Source organism: Leucopleurus acutus, assembly GCF_964270905.1.
Source record: "Leucopleurus acutus genome assembly, chromosome: 2".
Classification (NCBI taxonomy): domain Eukaryota; kingdom Metazoa; phylum Chordata; class Mammalia; order Artiodactyla; family Delphinidae; genus Leucopleurus; species Leucopleurus acutus.
Window position 1 is genome coordinate 5,277,330 of NC_139143.1, and position 17,209 is coordinate 5,294,538.

A 17,209-nucleotide genomic window follows, 5' to 3' on the forward strand; every position below is an offset into this window, starting at 1 on the left:
CTTCTCTGTAATAAGAACTTCATTCCTACTCTACGATGCATCATATTTTTCTTACGTCCTTCCACGCTCCTTTGTTTGACATTCCAGTTGCAGCAATTTTGGTTTTGATTCCTTTCTGTTGCCTCATGACTGCTCCATGAGCAAAAGAGTCAGTTGCTTTACCGTCATGTCAGAATTTTCCCGTGAAGATTTTTTCGTTTTCACCTTTTAATATTTCTACCTGATTATTCTGTGTCTCCACTGAACTATATATTTATTTACTTTTCTGTCAATGAGCTGTAGAATTTTAAGAAATTAATTAGATTATAGATGAGTATTTCTCAGTTGCATCAATCTTTGTCCCTCAGTAGGGTGATCCGCTTAACTTGAATACCTAGCTCTGTGCAGCTATTTCCTAAATATAGGTTAAACAGCACATGTTCTAAGCTTGACTTTCTAGCTTGTGTTACTGTACCTTCAGGCGGCCTTCACTGTCCTAGAGGCCCTCCCCAGGCTGTACCGGCTGGTGTTACTTTCAGAGGAAAATTGCCCTTAGCTAAATGGGCAGGGCCTTCCAGGCATCTCACCTTCTCCTCCACCCCTCCCACCGAGAGGCCCAGGTTCAGTGACTGACCCACACAGGAAGTAGGAAACTGGCCTTGCCTCAAGGCTGGATGGACTCTGCCACACGATTAGTACTTTTCCGTGGGTTCAGTCTGAAGCTGATCTCCAGATGAAACCAACATTCTTGCCTGTCCTTTTTCCCTGCCGTATCCTGGTCCCCTTAGTACCTATTTCCTGAGAATTTTCCACCAGCAAATCACTTGAACAAGAAGCCGAGACATAAGCCACAATTGATTTTACCAGATTCTTATTAAACCTGGTTTTTGTTCTGTATTCCTAGTCTTTTTTAGTTTTTTTGTTTTTGTGGTACACGGGCCTCTCTCACTGCTGTGGCCCCTCCCATTGCGGAGCACAGGCTCCGGTCGCGCAGGCTCAGCAGCCATGGCTCACGGGCCCAGCCGCTCCGCGGCATGTGGGATCCTCCCGGACCGGGGCACGAGCCCGCGTCCCCTGCATCGGCAGGTGGACTCCGAACCACTGCGCCACCAGGGAAGCCCTCTGGATGTCTTTATACTCTTAAAAATTATCAAGGACATCAAAGAACTTTTGTTTATGTCGGGTCTATCTATCACTATTTACCATATTAGAAATGAAAACTGAATATATTTTAAATAGTTATTATTGATAATTTATTTCAAAACAATACAAACCAATAAAAAAGGAAGGAGAAAAACTAACTTTTAAAAATGGAAAGGTAAAAACACAAACCTACTAAGCTTAACATAAAACATGTTTTCATGAAAAATAAGTCTATTTCTAAACAAAAAATTTGGTCAGAAGAATGGCACTGTTTTACATTTTTCCAAATCTCTTTACTACCCAGCTTAAAAGAAGCTGGCTGGATTCTCACGTTTGATTCTGCTTTCATTCTGTTGCAGTATTGCAAATTATGAAGCCTCTGGAAAACTCAGTCGGATCTCGTGAGAAAATGAAAGTGAAAGGGCAAATAACATCTTAGCACTATGATGAAAATAGTTTTAGTGTTGCAGACCCTATGAAAAGGTCAGAGTCCCTGGACCACTCTTTGAGAACCACTGCTGTGTATCAGTTGATAAACAAGTCCTGTTGATTTTGCCATGAAATGTTTAGTAGCGTAATTAACCACATCAACTTCAAACTCTCACAACCTGGGTTAATCTACTTAAACTTTCTAAGCCTCAGCTTCCTCATCTGTAAAATGTGATAATTACCACAGCTTCTTGTACTTTTACAGATTACATGATGTGGAATAAATAAAACATTTCATATAGTCTTGGATACCCAGAAATGGGATCATTTGGAGGTTGAGAGCATAGAGTGAATCCTGCCTCTAACAATTACAGTGCTGTGCAGTCTTGAGCAAGTGACTTAACCTTTGTTTTAGTTTAATCCTGTGTAGAATATGATGATAATAAGCTTGAGGTTCCTGTGAGTTAATATGCGTAAAGTGCCCTACCACAGTGCCTGGCACATAATAAGTATTCTGCAGTCATTAGCTGCTGTTATCACTGTTAGTGTAGTCATCGGTGCCCCATAAATGTTAGGTAATAAGAGTCATTGCTGTTTCTTCCTGTCTGCTGCCTAGTTTGTCTTTTCTTGCCCGATTGATTGTGTACCATTATTTCCTCTTGCCTATGCGCTCTCCATTCCAAAACACGTACACACGCTTCTTTGAGCTGCTTGAGGCCTTCAAGGAGATAGCCAATGTCTTAGAATGTGGCTCAGGCCTTTTCCAGGATGGCTCAACCTACCCTTTCCCTCTGGTACTCTCCGTAACCCATGTCCAGTAGCCACTAGGCCTCAGCCAACCTCTCATTATCCCACTTTGGTGCTTTCTCTAGTTCACACCCACCCCAAACACACTACCCACGCTTTGTCCACGTCTGTCCTCTCTCAAGACTGTCTTTTCTGTCTGTGTTTCATAAAGCTTCCATTCGTTTTCAAAACCAGCTCAGATTTCCTCTGTGAAGCCACAGATGCCCCCAGGTTAAACCTTCCATACTGCAGGCCCAAACTGGGAATTTAGCACGCAACACTGGCTATGTAGTCACCTTACTTGGAACAAGACAGTTTTTGAGAAACTACTCAGTCCTAATCCTGATTTTTCATCAGGTCATAAATAAACCGGAAGATCCTAAGCAGAGTTCCTTCTTACCACGCCATCCAACTTGACTTGGATTGAAAAGAATCTGTTCCACAGGATACACCCCAAGGATGACAGCAATTGAGACTCTTGTGTATTAATACATAAAACTTTACAGCATTGTTAAACAAGCCTTATTTTTCTTTCCCCTGTGAGAAAATTCTAAGATGTGTCAGGGCTTTGTCTTCTTCGTAATCATTGAGATTCTTAGTGAACAAACTGTTGATCAATTAAAGGTTCAGTTGGAAGCTTTTACCGTGATGGTTGTTATCAAGGAGGGGGGCAGGCAGCACGTCTGAGCTTTCTCTGCCCCTTCTCCTGACAGATTGCAGGCAATTGCTACAAGATTAGTGAGGACAGAGTTCTTCCAGGCAGTTCACATTGGCTGATGACTAGTTACGCCCACCTCTTGAGGAAGAGTCGGTAGACTTTGCTCCCACCCCTTCTCCCTGGAGACTTTCACCCCCGCTCTCTGCACCCTCCAATCAGAAGAAATGCTTGCTTGTAACATCAGAAGTCTAAGCTTTTCAACTGGAGCTAGAACTCTATATTTGAGTTGAAGACTATTCTGCAATGTTAATGACAACTTTTAGACGTATTACAGACTGTAATAAAATCTCTCTCACATGTTTGGGGATGAAAAGTCCATCAAATAAAAATTAAAATTATCAATAGTCCTGATTTCTTTGTTATAGCAGTGATATAGTTGGAACTGCCGTTAGAGGCAATGATTTTGTTTATTTTTAAAATTTATATTTGCTTTGGAAAAGACAGTATGTCATACGGAGCAAGGCTTTAGCTTACTTGCTATTTCATTTATTCACTTATAAAAACATTTATTGGGCTCCCAGTGTAATTAGATATATTGCTGATATTAGGGATTCAAAGACAACAGGTCTTCTTTACCTTTAACAGGATTCCTTGTTTGTTGTTTTTCCCCCATTAGATTGTAAGTTCTATGATAGTGGCAAATATGGTGTATTTTTTTTTTTTTTTTTTTTTTTTGCGTTACGCAGGCCTCTCACTGTTGTGGCCTCTCCCGCTGCGGAGCACAGGCTCCGGACGCGCAGGCTCAGCGGCCATGGCTCACGGGCCCAGCCGCTCCGCGGCATGTGGGATCTTCCCGGACCGGGGCACGAACCCGTGTCCCCTGCATCGACAGTCGGACTCTCAACCACTGTGTCACCAGGGAAGCCCTGTGTGCAATTTTTAATACTCATAATCAATCTAATGATATTAAATCTTTGTTTTTAGGGGATTTAGTCTTACTGTGAGGGAGTGAAAGTGACCATTTTTTAGAGCCCAAGGGATCCTTGATTAGGAAGCTATAGCAGAAGCTTATCGGCTCGAGGAATATTTCTACCAGCCTGACCTCCAGCCATGATGTGTAAGGGTCTCACTCCCTCTACACCCTGAGTACCTTGAAGTTCTGTCTTACACTCCTGTGTGACCCCCCCAGGTGCCTCTTCAGATAGACTGGTTTGTGCTGACTTTCTGTTGATGTCCCCGAAATTCTTTGTTTCTATCCAGGGTGAGCCCATCACGTTCTGTGAGGAGAGTTTCGTCAAGCACCGCTCAAGTCTGATGAAACATTTTTTAGAAACCGCAGTTAACCTCCAGCTTTTTAAGCAGGTAAGAGTGGACCTCCACGTTTTGTTCTGTAACAAGGTTACAGAAATGTAACAGAAATTTATAACACTTTTTTGTCACTGTAAAATTATGTCTGAACTTTGCTATTAAAAACTTCCTCACTGAAAGTTGCTCAGCTGATGGTCTCACAGAGGAGAGTATCCATGCGCAGCAGAAGAAGCAGTAAGACTGGTTATGTAAGGCATCTTAGAAGGGCTTATCGTAGTGTGCTAGATGGGTATGGTAAACAAACTGAGTTTTTTAATAGGACCATCCCAATGCAATCCAGTTTACAAAAACGATTTATAAATACGTAACTTTTCAAGCTTTCTAAACTTTACATAATCACAAATTAAAATTTCAGAAAAAATTTATAGTCCTTCTGTGTGTCTTGATTTCTGGCTCAGAAAATAAAACTGTCATTTCAAAAAGCAGCAGCTTGACATCAGGTTCCAGAAAGTTTAGATGCAGTGTCTCTTTCATCCCGCTGTGTGATCATGGCAAGTTTCTTAATTTAGGCTTGCCGTATTTCTGTTTATGTAATTTAAATTAAGTTCTTAACACTTACTTTTCTTATTCCACATGACAATTTTAAGTGTAAAGTTAGCTATGTGAATTCAACATTTAATGAAGACCTACAGTGTGTCATAAACTGTGCTTGGGGCCAGGGTGCAGACATGAATGAAAACTCAGTGATGGGGCTTCCCTGGTGGCGCAGTGGTTGAGAGTCCACCTGCCGATGCAGGGGACACAGGTTCGTGCCCCGGTCCGGGAAGATCCCACATGCCGTGGAGCGGCTGGGCCTGTGAGCCATGGCCGCTGAGCCTGCATGTCCAGAGCCTGTGCTACACAACGGGAGAGGCCACAACAGTGAGCGGCCCGCGTACGGCAGAAAAACAAAAAACAAACAAACAAAAAAACTCAGTGATGCCCTTGAGAAGCAGACAAGTTAATAGAAATTCCTTTGTCTGTTAAGAGGAAAGAGACCAAATAACTCAAAATAAGCTTCAAATTAGATAAGTAAAGAAACCAGCATGGTTAAAAAATCCAATACCATTTTTCTGTATTCTGAGGAAGTTCTAAATAATGATCTGAGTTAGAAGAATGCTCTGTGGGGATATACCTGTCTTCCAATATGTGAAAGGTTACCTTAAAGAAAGGATTAGATTTGTCCAGTACACAGCTTTCTGGAACAGAAAGAACCAGGTTTGGTGGGTTTCCAGATTAAAGATGTCTTGTGAATTTCCCAGGATGGAGCAGGCTCCCTTTGGAGCTCTCTGTCCCTAGAGGGCTCCGGTATAGACTGAATTACTTCCCAGGATTGGAACAGGATCGAGTGATGGTCTGTAAATGCTGAAGTGTGTGGCACAGTGCAGGCCCAGGCGAGTCGTCCAGTACATGCTTGTTGAGTTAAATATCAGTGCCCTTGCTGTGTTTTTGTCTGTCAAGAGGAGACAGTTGTACCTCCCATTGTCAAAACTGAGTTATGAAGCTCAAATTATATGGAGGTCAAGGACTGAATGATTGGGTAGAATGACGTATTACTTCCCTTTTTGAGATTCTGTAACTGGAGTCTTATCGTTTGATAAAGTTCATACATGGTCTTTTTTTTTTTTACATAACTACAAAAAAGCATATGTATTTTAGGAGTCAGGTAGAGTTGGGTTAAACCTTGGCTTTGTCACGCAGTAGCTTTTTGTTCATAAGTATCTGTTTCTTTTTCTATAAAATAACAAGTATCGTACCCTGCCCCACAGGTTGTGATACAGTTTATGTGAATTAACACCTGTGCACTCTCAGCTCGACAGTGCATGAAACTTTGTGGAAGCTCATAAATTTTAGGGTCTGCCTCATCCTTAGAGCAGTTACATTAACAAAATACATATCTATGCAGGACGTTTTAAAAGTATAACTTGGTCAAAAAGGCTAAATGTAACATATGAGAATGGTCAAAGTAGAACCGATTATAGGACAACTTGGATAGTTTTACATACACCAATTGACCGTGTTCTTGAACTTGATACTATTTTATGAACCTTAAGAAAGAGATAGTTGAAAGTATCCCTGAAAGGACTTGAGATTCTGTTGACAGCGTCACAAAGTTGTAAAGGTGAGTCAGGTCCAGCATCCGAGGTGCCGACACTACCGTGTTGTGTGCTTTGGAATGTGTTAGGAGTGTGGATCTCCTGCTCATGTTCTTATCACACACAAACAAACAGGAACATAAATGGACACAAGGAAACTTTTGGAGGTGATGGACATGTTTATTACCTGGATTGTGGTGATGGTAACAGGAGTATATACATCTGCCCAAACTCAGCAAATTGTCTGCATTAATTACGTGCAGTTTTTTGTATACCAGTTACGCTTCACTAAAGCTTGGGGGGAAAAGGGAAAAAAAATAGCAATCGATTGATAAAAATTATTAGCATAGATGAATTCTCAAAGACACTACTGATCTTTCTGAAAGAATATAAAAATATTTATTAGGTACACATGATTGATATTCCTGACCATGAGTTTGTGATCCATTATGGGTCAAGAACTACTCAGGTCCTCTCTTTATTCAACAATTCTTGTGCATCAAAATTGAGAGAACATGAACCCAGGAGAGAAGCATATAATTTTAAGGTAGGCATTAAAGTGAACTGTAATTTCTGATAATATGGCAGGGAAGGATTCGGAGCTCACTTATGTACTGAAACAATTTAAAATGCAGAATTTGAAAAAACATCATGTGGTGAGGGTCACAGGAGACAAAGCCCAGTGCTTACTCTCCAAGATGAGAAGTGTGATAGGAGATTCAACTCGCATCAATCTGGGAAGACTTACTGTAAAGGTAAACAAGAAATAAAGGTGCTCCTTCCCTTCAGCCTCTTCCTGGGGATTGTACATCTGAAGCTCTGGCATGAGTGGAGGGGAGGAAAGAGCGCTGCTGAGAAGTTGCCACTCACCAGCATGCACAGGACTCTGAAGCCTGAATTAATTCTGATTTGGTCTGACCAAACTCAAGTCAAGTGTAAAGTTATCCTGACTGTTAGTGCCCTCAGGCAGAAGCAAATATGCATCCTCCTTGAGGAATCCTCCTTCATCCAGGCATCAAGGAATTCTCCCAGCTAAGATCCCAAAGAGAAATTTCACTCTTAAAAGTCATTAGACATACAGGGAAACAAATCGTGAACCAGAAACAGCAGACAGAAACTGACCTGCAACTTCAGAAACTGACCTGAGACTTCAAATACTGGATGTAACAGAAGTAGAATATAAAATAGCTGTGCTTAAGATGTTCAGAGAAATAAAGGACGAGCTTTAAAAATGTTCAAGGCGTAAAAACTTTGAAGAATGTAAAGACAATTTTAAGAATGTAGCAAATAAACTTCTGGTAAGGAAGCATGTAATTTAAATGAAAGGAAATTGATGTATTAATTAATAGCCAGTCAGATCTAACTAAAGAGAGATTTGCTGAACTGGAAGATGTGAAAAAGAAATTAGCCAGAACATAGTACAGAGCCACAAAGAAGTAGAACATGTAAGAGGTTAATAAACATAAAGGGTGGAGTGGAAATGTCTGAAATCCATACAGTCAGTCCTGAAAGGAGCAGACATGAAGTGGAGGAGAGATGCTGGTTGGAAGGACAGGGCCAGAGCCAGTTACATGCACACTTTATAAATTCAGGAAGTCCCACATCTCCAAACCGAGGAAATAAGAAGAAATCTACACCCACACAGCAGATTCAGCTCTAAAACATTCAATAAAGAGGAAATTTTTTTAAAAGAGAAAAAACAGATTACTTTCAGAGAGCAAATACTGACAGATGACTTCACACCAGCAGCAGTGGAATCCAGAAGACACTGCCATATCTTCAGTGTGTTGAGAAAAAAATGCCTAGAATCCTACACCAACTAAAATACGTTTTAATTGCAAGAGTGCCATGCAGACATTTCCCTGCTAAAGCTGAGTTTGCCCTCTGTGTTGGCTTTAATGATGTGTCCACTTGGTGAGGCTGCGGCCCCCAGTTATTTAATCAAATGCTAATCTGAGTATTGCTGTGAAGGTATTTTTACATGTGTAATTTCAACCCCTAAACATTTGGCTTTAAATAAGGAAGATAATCCTACATGAGCTGGGTGGGCCTGTCGGAAGCAGTTGGAAGGCTTGTAAAACAGGACTGAGATTTTCCTGAAAGAGAGAAGGTACACCTGTGGGTGGCAGCATCGGCCCCTGACTGTGGTCCCACCTGCCCATGGTCTGTCCTTCCTGACTGCCTATCCTATGAATTTCCTACCTGCTTAGCCAGCCCTCATAATCCTGTAAACCAGTTTCTTATAATAACTCTCATATGTGTATATGTATCTGTCTATCTGTCTCTTAAATCTTTTACTGGTTCTGCTTCTCTGGTTGAACCCTGACTACCCTACCAACAGGAGAAAGAAATTCTTAAGGAAGTACTTTAAGAAAGTAATTCAGAGAGAAAGTTTTCTCAGATCTAAGATGGAATGTCTGAAATGCAAGAAGGAAGGAAGAGCAAAATAAATGGTAAATATGTTAATTAAATTTAACCAATATTTACTGTGTAAGACAGGCCAGTTCTCCCACACATTCCAGAATCAAATGGTTCCACTTCAATTTCCAAAAAATTCCTGTTTTGACTATGGCAAAAGGGAGATAACTCTTCAGTCTCTTTTGTAAGGCCAGGATAACCTTGATTCTAAAACCTAAGACAGCATGAGAAGAAAACATTATAAGCCAGTTTCATTTATGCCCACAGATGCAAAAAATTTAAGCAAAGTATTTTCAGCCAATTCTAACAAGGTGTAAAAAGGATACTGCTTCATGGGCAGGTTGACTTTATCCCAGAAATTAAATGGTAGTTACACATTAGGAAATCTATGAATGTAATTCACTACGTTAACTCATTATAGGAGTGAAATCATTAGATCATCTCAACAGATGCACAGATTTTTCATAATATTCATGAGAGTCATGATAAAAGCAAAAAGGCATGATTAAACATCTTTTCAATAAACATCATACTTAAAACACTAATGTTTTCCTCTGAGAAAGGTTCTATCTATTACCATTGGAACCCCTCACATATATAATTTAGCCACAAAAAACATAAAGATTTAGAAAGACACCAAACTGACATTATTACTTTGAGTATAAAGACAAGTTACTTAGGACATAAAGAAATAGCCTAATAAATTTGACTTCATGAAATTAAGAACTTTTGGCCATCAAAAGACTCCATATTTGCAATACTTTTGAACCACCCAAGAGTTTAGAAACTAGAATATAAAAAAACAAACTCCCGCATGTCGGCAAAAAACATACATAATTGTGCAGAAGATTTGGATAAGCACATGCAAATGAAGAAACCTGAATGGCTAATAAAGATATACAAGATGTTCCACCTCATCTGTAATCAGAGAACAGCAAATAAAAAACATAATGAAATACCCCCTCACACTCACCAGACTGGCCCAGTTTTAAAAACCTGAAAATCTCAAATTTTGGCAAACACATGGAGCACGGGACCAAGTTTCAGCTGTTAAGGGGAGTGAAAATTTGCACAACTTATTGACAAAACACTTTGGCGCTATGACTTAAACTTCAGTTTCTTTTGACCCAGCAATTTCACTCTAAATTGTGCACCAAAAATCATCTACTAAAATTACTCATAACAGCAAAGTACTGCTGGTAATCTTAGACAGTCATCAGTATTAAGATGAATAAATTGTCACATTCATACAATAGAACAGCTACACAACAGGGAGATGAATGAGCTTCAGCAGAACTAAATGTGAATGAATTAAAGGAACAAATCACTGAAGAATTGATATGATGAGTGCTTTTATGTAATAATGTTCAACAGTGAGGAAAACTAAATAATGTATTATTTAGGGAAACGTGATAAAATTATAAAGAAAGACAAGGAAAGGATAAGCTGAAAGGATTATGATCTTTTCTGTAGGGAGGAAATGTTCTGGGAGTTGGCTTTGTCATTATTAATTAGGCTATTAATTACTTAAGTTATTTAAATTCCTTAAGTGTTGTATAAAAACATATTCTTTTTTTTTTTTTTTTACTATTTCTGGATTCGCCGGTAATAGGCTTTGTTTTCACTGACAGCTGGCTTCTTATCCTCTTTAGACCTCGGTTACTGCATCTGTAACATGAATTAGACTAAAAGGTCACTAAGTCTGAGATACCTTTCGGCTCTAACATTCCATGATACCATGGAATAAACATGGCTTAGACAGATGATAGGAAGTTCCATTTGGATAAATTCCTCTTTAGATAATGGATTTGGAAGGAATCCCAGAAACCACTTCTTAAACCCATGGCTCTGACAGCACCTTCTTTAGCTTGCAGCTTTACAGAGATTTAAGCCGTTAGTTTTAGGTCTCTTCCTTTTGTTTCCTATTACACTAACCCAGCAGAGGAGATTATTTTCTTGGGTATTGTTTCTTATTAAGGCCACGGGAACTAGAGTTGTTTCTTCTCATTTTACTATACACGCCCCATGGCCAAGGACCGAGGCTGAACTTAGTGTGGAGATCCCAGAGCCTCATGCAGACCACGGACCTGTGGGATGTCCATGAATACAGACTCTCTGTTCGCTGGCAGCCTAGGTCACTGTTGGACATCTGGAGCTCAAATATATTACAGTAGATACATTTTTTCCACAAAATAAGTCTGCTTGTCCATATTCTAACGTTATCGGAGTGGAAAATGATAGGGAAATTCAACTTGGCAAAACCTCTTTTAGTGTTCATCATAAGATAATATAAATGTGTCTTTCTCAGACTTTCCCATCCAATAATGTTCTCATTCTGCATACTGGAAGAGAACACTTTTTTTTTTTTTTGGTTTGTAATTTTTCTTTTTTTTTTTAACATCTTTATTGAAGTATAATTGCTTTACAGTGGTGTGTTAGTTTCTGCTTTATAACAAAGTGAATCAGTTATACATATGTCCCCATATCTCCTCCCTCTTGCATCTCCCTCCCACCCTCCCTATCCCACCCCTCTAGGTGGTCACAAAGCACCGAGCTGATCTCCCTGTGCTATGCGGCTGCTTCCCACTAGCTATCGATTTTACATTTGGTAATATATATAACTCCATGCCACTCTCTCACTTCATCCTAGCTTACCCTTCCCCCTCCCCATGTCCTCAAGTCCATTCTGTACGTCTGCGTCTTTATTCCTGTCCTGCCCCTAGGTTCTTCAGAACCATTTTTTTTTTTTTTAGATTCCATATACACGTGTTAGCATACAGTATTTGTTTTTCTGTTTCTGACTTACTTCACTCTGTATGAAAGACTCTAGGTCCATCCACCTCACTACATATTACTCAATTTCATTTCTTTTTATAAAAGGCTGAGTAATATTCCATTGTATATATGTGCCACATCTTCTTTATCCATTCACCTGTCGATGGACACTTAGGTTGCTTCCATGTCCTGCCTATTGTAAATTGTTTTTAAAAAGAGTGGGCATGTGCTTTCTCCTGCGAGGGTAACCTTTGTTTTTACAGCTGTAGTGAATAGGGAAAGAGTCCTCACTCTGCTGTTCTTAAATACTTACTTATTGGCATATTGACTAGTAGTACTTCTTAGAATACTCTTGTTCTTTTTATCCGTGATACAACATTCTAACTTTTTCCCTTTCTCTAGGCAGTTCCTCCTGGGCCCTTTATCATTACGCTTGCCTCTGTCTATACCCTGAATGTCTCTGTCCTCAGACCTCTACGTCTCTAGCTCATACCAGCTCACTGGGCTTCCTTATGTAGGACCATACATGCATTAATTACCTATTATGGTAAGTCCTAAACGTATCTTTAGTCTAGACGCATGCAAATGTATCATGTGTGTATGCATATACATACACTCCCATACAAACATGTGCATCGCCCATATACATACGTGCATCTGCACATACACAAACATACTGGCCCCTCCTGCACCCCTTCTTTTGGGAACTAATTCTACGCTGTTGCTTAAACCAGAAAATTAGGCGTCATCTTTTCTCATACCATCACCACGAACCTTTCTTGCACGCAGTTTCTAGTTGTTTACTATGTTCTGTTGATTCTGCTTTCTAAATATTAGATTTACCTATTTTATTCTCCCCCGTTTCAGTGTCAGTGACTTGTTGGGTAACCGGTTTGTGTTCTTTCATTTAGCCCCCCTTTCAAGCCATCCTCCAATCTGCTTTGAGCGTATTCTTTCTGAAAAGCATATCTTACCTATTACTCATTATATCTAGGGTGATGTTCACACCCTAGCCTGGCACACAGACTCCGTCATCTTCTGGCATTTGTCTCTCTAGTTTTCTCTCTAATACTTCTCTCAATACCCTTACTGCAGCCATTCTGGATGTCTGCTCTTAGGTCTCTGAAAATGGTTTCCCCTCTTTATGCTTCTCACTTGAATTGTAATGCATACTTAATAAATAGTGAGAGAATGAATGATGGTCGTCATGAATAAATGAAAATAACATTTGTTGAATTATGACTTATGCAGGGTACTGTTTGAGTGCTTTATCTAGACTAGTTTAATCTTCACAGTGACCTACTTTATTACTGCCACTTTGCAGGTTATAAACCTAAATTATGGGGAGGTTAAATAATTTGCTAAGAGTGTACACAGCAGCTAGTATGTGGTAGAGTTAGGACTTGCATCCACAGAGCCACTAAGACTTACCGTCCCTTCAGGAATAAAGGAATGAATAAATGCATGTATGCTTGTCTCCTTCCTGTCTTCTCTGGCTTGAACGCTCTCTCTCCATTTTACGTTACTCAACTCAGGCATTCTTTAAGACTTGGTTCAGATGTCCCTTTTGCAGGTTCTTGATCTCTCAGTCGTTTATAAATTCCTTGCCTTTTAGCGTCTTGGATTTGCACCATATGATATTTGTTGGTTTGTTTGGCTCCTTCTTGAGTTGTAGGCTCTGTAAAGACAAGGATCATTTTTAAAGTGTTTGTATCCTAATATCTAGTATATAGTAGACACTTAATATTGTTAAATAAAGAAATCAAATAAAAACTGCTATTCCTGTTATAAGAAATAGGCAGGAAAATGTCTTTATGATTTTGGTAGATGATGAGCTCATAAAATTGAATATAATGGATATTTTATAAGCTCTTCATCTATTTCATTTGGGAAAATCCAAACATTGTAGGAGTCAGGTGTTTCAGCTGAGTGGTGTCTGTAATTTCAAGCCTGGAGTCACTTAATGGTATAGTGTGTAAAAGGGAAAATTCTGCGGGATCCTCAGCACTCTCTGTATTTTGTGCTACGACCCACTTTCTCTGACTTCGTAAGATATTGGATAAAAGGAGTGGGTCAGAAGCCAAATATTTTCCTTTTATGTTAGCTGGAGATTTTAGAAAGCTTTTAACATAAATAATAAATTCTTATACATTTCTACGTTTTCCTATTGATCTTTTTTGAAAGAAGCACGATAGTTATTTATGGTATGTCATCTATAGCTAAGATCAACACATGCATTCTAGTACTAAAAATTCAACAGTTCGGGAGTATTAGGAAATACTTGACATATGAATGGGTGGGAGATGGTAATTGTATCCAGCACGTATTTTATACGATGAAAAAAGAATAAAAATACCATGTGACATAGGGAAGACAGGGACTCCTATTGGTAGCAAAAGGAATACACAAGGAGAGAGAGCTTATTAGGACAAGGGATACATTTTTCCAGCATCCTTTGTTAACGAGTTTCAAGTAGTATCCTAAACAGCGTTTGTCTAAATGTGGGCTCAAACCACCTGCAGATTTAGCTAGAAAGTCTATTAAAGATGCATCTTCTTGAGTCTCACCTTCAAAAATTTTGGATTTAGGAGGCTTGGATTAAAACCCAGAAATTTACATTATTAATGAAATACCATAAAAATAGGCACATTAAAATTTTAGAAACACTCCTCTAAGTATTCTTTATTCATTCTCTCATTCAACAGTATAATTTGAGTGTCTGCTGTCTACTAGAAAGTGTTCTGGGTGCTGGGATACTTTGGAGAACAAAGCAGAAAAGAATTTCTGACGTTGTGAATTCTGTGTTTCTAGTGGGAGGGAGACCAACAATAAGTTAACTAAATTATGTAGAATGTTCAGAGATGATAAGGACTGTGGAAAAGTAAATAGAACAAGAAGGGGGACCACCAGGGGTTGGGGTGAGATTGCAACTTAAAGTAGCATAGTCGGTGTAGATTTCATGGAGAATGTGGCATTTGGGCACCATCCTGTAGGGTGGTCACAGGGGGAAGCAGAAGGAAGATTTAGACGCTGTGCTGTAGTCTGTGTGAGAGGAGAGGGCAGTTTGGAACTGGTCTGTGGAAGATGAGAGAACTGGTCAGGCTGTGGATCTGTTCTGAATATAGTCAGTGGATGTTCTGAAAGATTTAACGTGCAGTGTGAGAGAAAGGAGTCAGGGATGATTCCATGATTTCTCATCCAAGAAACTGGCAGGATGTATTCGCATTTTATCGAAATGGGCAAGATTGTGGGCAGGAGAAATTTTGGTGGGCAGAATAAGAGTTCAGTTTTGGACATGTTAAGTCTGAGGTGTCTTCTAGACATCCAAGTAAGATATTTATTAGGCAAGTGGATAGATGAGGCGGAGGCAAAAATTAGACCTGAGATATACATTTGGGAGTCATCAGCGTGTAGACAGTAGTTCAAGTCATTAGACTGGAGACCAAGTGAGACGACCAAAGGAGTGAGTATAAATAGGAATGACCAGAGGTCCAGGGACCAGGAAATAGCAGAGGGCAGTGACCAAGGACGCCGAGAAGGAGTGAGTAACCCTGGAGGTAGGAGAGAATTCAGGCTAGTGAGTACCTTTGGGACCAAGTAGAGAAAGGACACCATAGTGGAGGGACCAACTGTGTCAGATGCTTGTGACAGGTTGATTAAAGGAAGAACTTGGACCTGAGCACTGGATTTAGTAACATGGAGATAGGATGACCCCAGCAGGAGCAGCTTTACCGGAGAGGTGAGGGAGACCTTGTGATTGGGGTGCAGGCGGGGAGGGCCTGGAGACAACAGTACTGGCTGCACTTCTGAGTTTTACCCTAAAGAGGAGCATCAAAGTGGACAAGGCCAGAGAAGACATGGGGTCAGGAGGAGAAGGCACGTGTTCGTGGGCTGTAGGGCAGACCTGGCAGAGATGGGTCTACTCAGGAGATAGGAGGAGGAAGCATTAGAGGAGCTGGTCCCTGCGGAGCAGACACCCCGTGACAGCAGGAAGGAGTGGGGCCGTGAGCCAGGAGCTGTGGCAGAATTTCTCTTTCAGTTGCTTTAGGTTTCTTTTTTTTCCAGTGAGATTAGGAGGCAAGGTCATGGGCTGAGAGAGGAAGGGGAGGTGGTTGGACCTTTAAGGGGAGAGAAGACCTGAAGTAGATGGAGAGTGAGCGGGCTGGAGAAAAAAGGAGGTGGTTCAGCATCGTTCAGAGCACCGTTGAGACTGCAGATTGTGAATTAAGGTGAGAACAGGCATCACTGCTGCTTGATTTTTCCCTCAACCCCTGGACCTCGGGACAGGCCTGCTGGGTGCATCCACACCTGCTGTGCCTTGTTGATGCCCGCGGTTCCCCTCTCCCGGGTCCTCTTCTCCCCCGGACCACGGGCTCACTGCCTCATTGCCCTCCAGCCTTGGCTCAGGTGTCGTCCTCATGGTGATGCCTGCCCTGGACCACACTGTTGACAACTGAAAGCTCCTTGCCCCACACTCCCCGAGCTCCCTTGTTCAGGTCTGTTTTATTTTCCAACACTCATTCCCTTCTAACACATTACATAATTTATTACACTTCTTATTTCATGCTATCTGTTCTGTCCCCCCATCCCCAAACGCTAGATGTTTAAATATTATGAAGGCTTGAATTTTTGTCTGTTTCATTCATTTCTGTTTTTTTTTTAGGCATCTAGAAAAGTGCCTGGCATATAGTAAACATTCAATTAAATGTTTATTGAATGAACAGATTAATGAATTTTTTTTTTGTCTGGTGGTCATGAAGCTCAAAAGACTTAATTCTGTTGCAGATTATTTTGTGTCTGTTGATACATCCTGGAAGGGCTGTTGTTGTCCCACTAAGTTATTGGTTCTGATGGTAAATTGCACTGAGTGGGCTTTTTACAATACCCATCAAAGTGTTTTTCTGTTCCTTATACCATGGTGGTCTAATTTAGTATACTACAGTCATATGATTACCTAATTCTTGAAATGGAATAAAAATAACTATTTCTGTTCCTTCACATACTTAATTCTCTTGGTTTAGCTTTAAGCTGACCTAGCTTTTCCCCACTTGTAATAGCAGTTTGTGTTTATATATAGCTACTAACTGAATGCTTAGCATTTAGCAGATGTCTGTAAGTATCTGTTGACTAATTTATTGTAGCACTTCAGTGTAGTTTTCACTAACCTGTCAAGGTGTACTGAGCCTGTTTAAGAAGAAATATTTAAATTAGACTACTTTTTTTTTTAGCCCAAGCCCAAAGCATTATATAGAAAGGAAAATTTAAAGATCCATAAGAAATTAATATATTTTAAAAGTAATTTTTTTGCAGTATTTAAATTTTCCTTTAAATTTCTAAAGATTTCTAATTCGTTAAAAAATGTCTTTTTCTCTAGCTCTCAAGACTTTAATAGTCATCTTTGTGCCCAAGAAGGGTTTCTAATATGAGGTAACTTTTTGAGACTTGGTCATTTCTCCCAGGTGGAGAAGGGGTGTGGGCGTGTGGATTTGCGTGTTGTGTGGCTCCAGTGCACCTGCTGCTTTTCTTCAGGGACAAGACTGTCATGTTGGCACTAAAAACAGTGCTCCCCCTCCCCCCT

The 17,209-nt window shown here is 40.2% G+C and overlaps 1 protein-coding gene across 3 annotated transcripts in view; it reads left to right on the forward strand.

Moving 5' to 3' along the window:
- Window positions 1–17,209, forward strand: part of DENND1B (DENN domain containing 1B) — a 250,682-nt gene that overhangs the window by 168,219 nt on the left and 65,254 nt on the right. For all 3 annotated transcript variants that reach the window (XM_082833223.1, XM_082833224.1, XM_082833225.1), the window contains one exon: window positions 4,256–4,357. In XM_082833223.1, coding sequence (XP_082689349.1) covers window positions 4,256–4,357 — 102 coding nt within the window. The remainder of the gene's footprint in view (window positions 1–4,255; window positions 4,358–17,209) is intronic.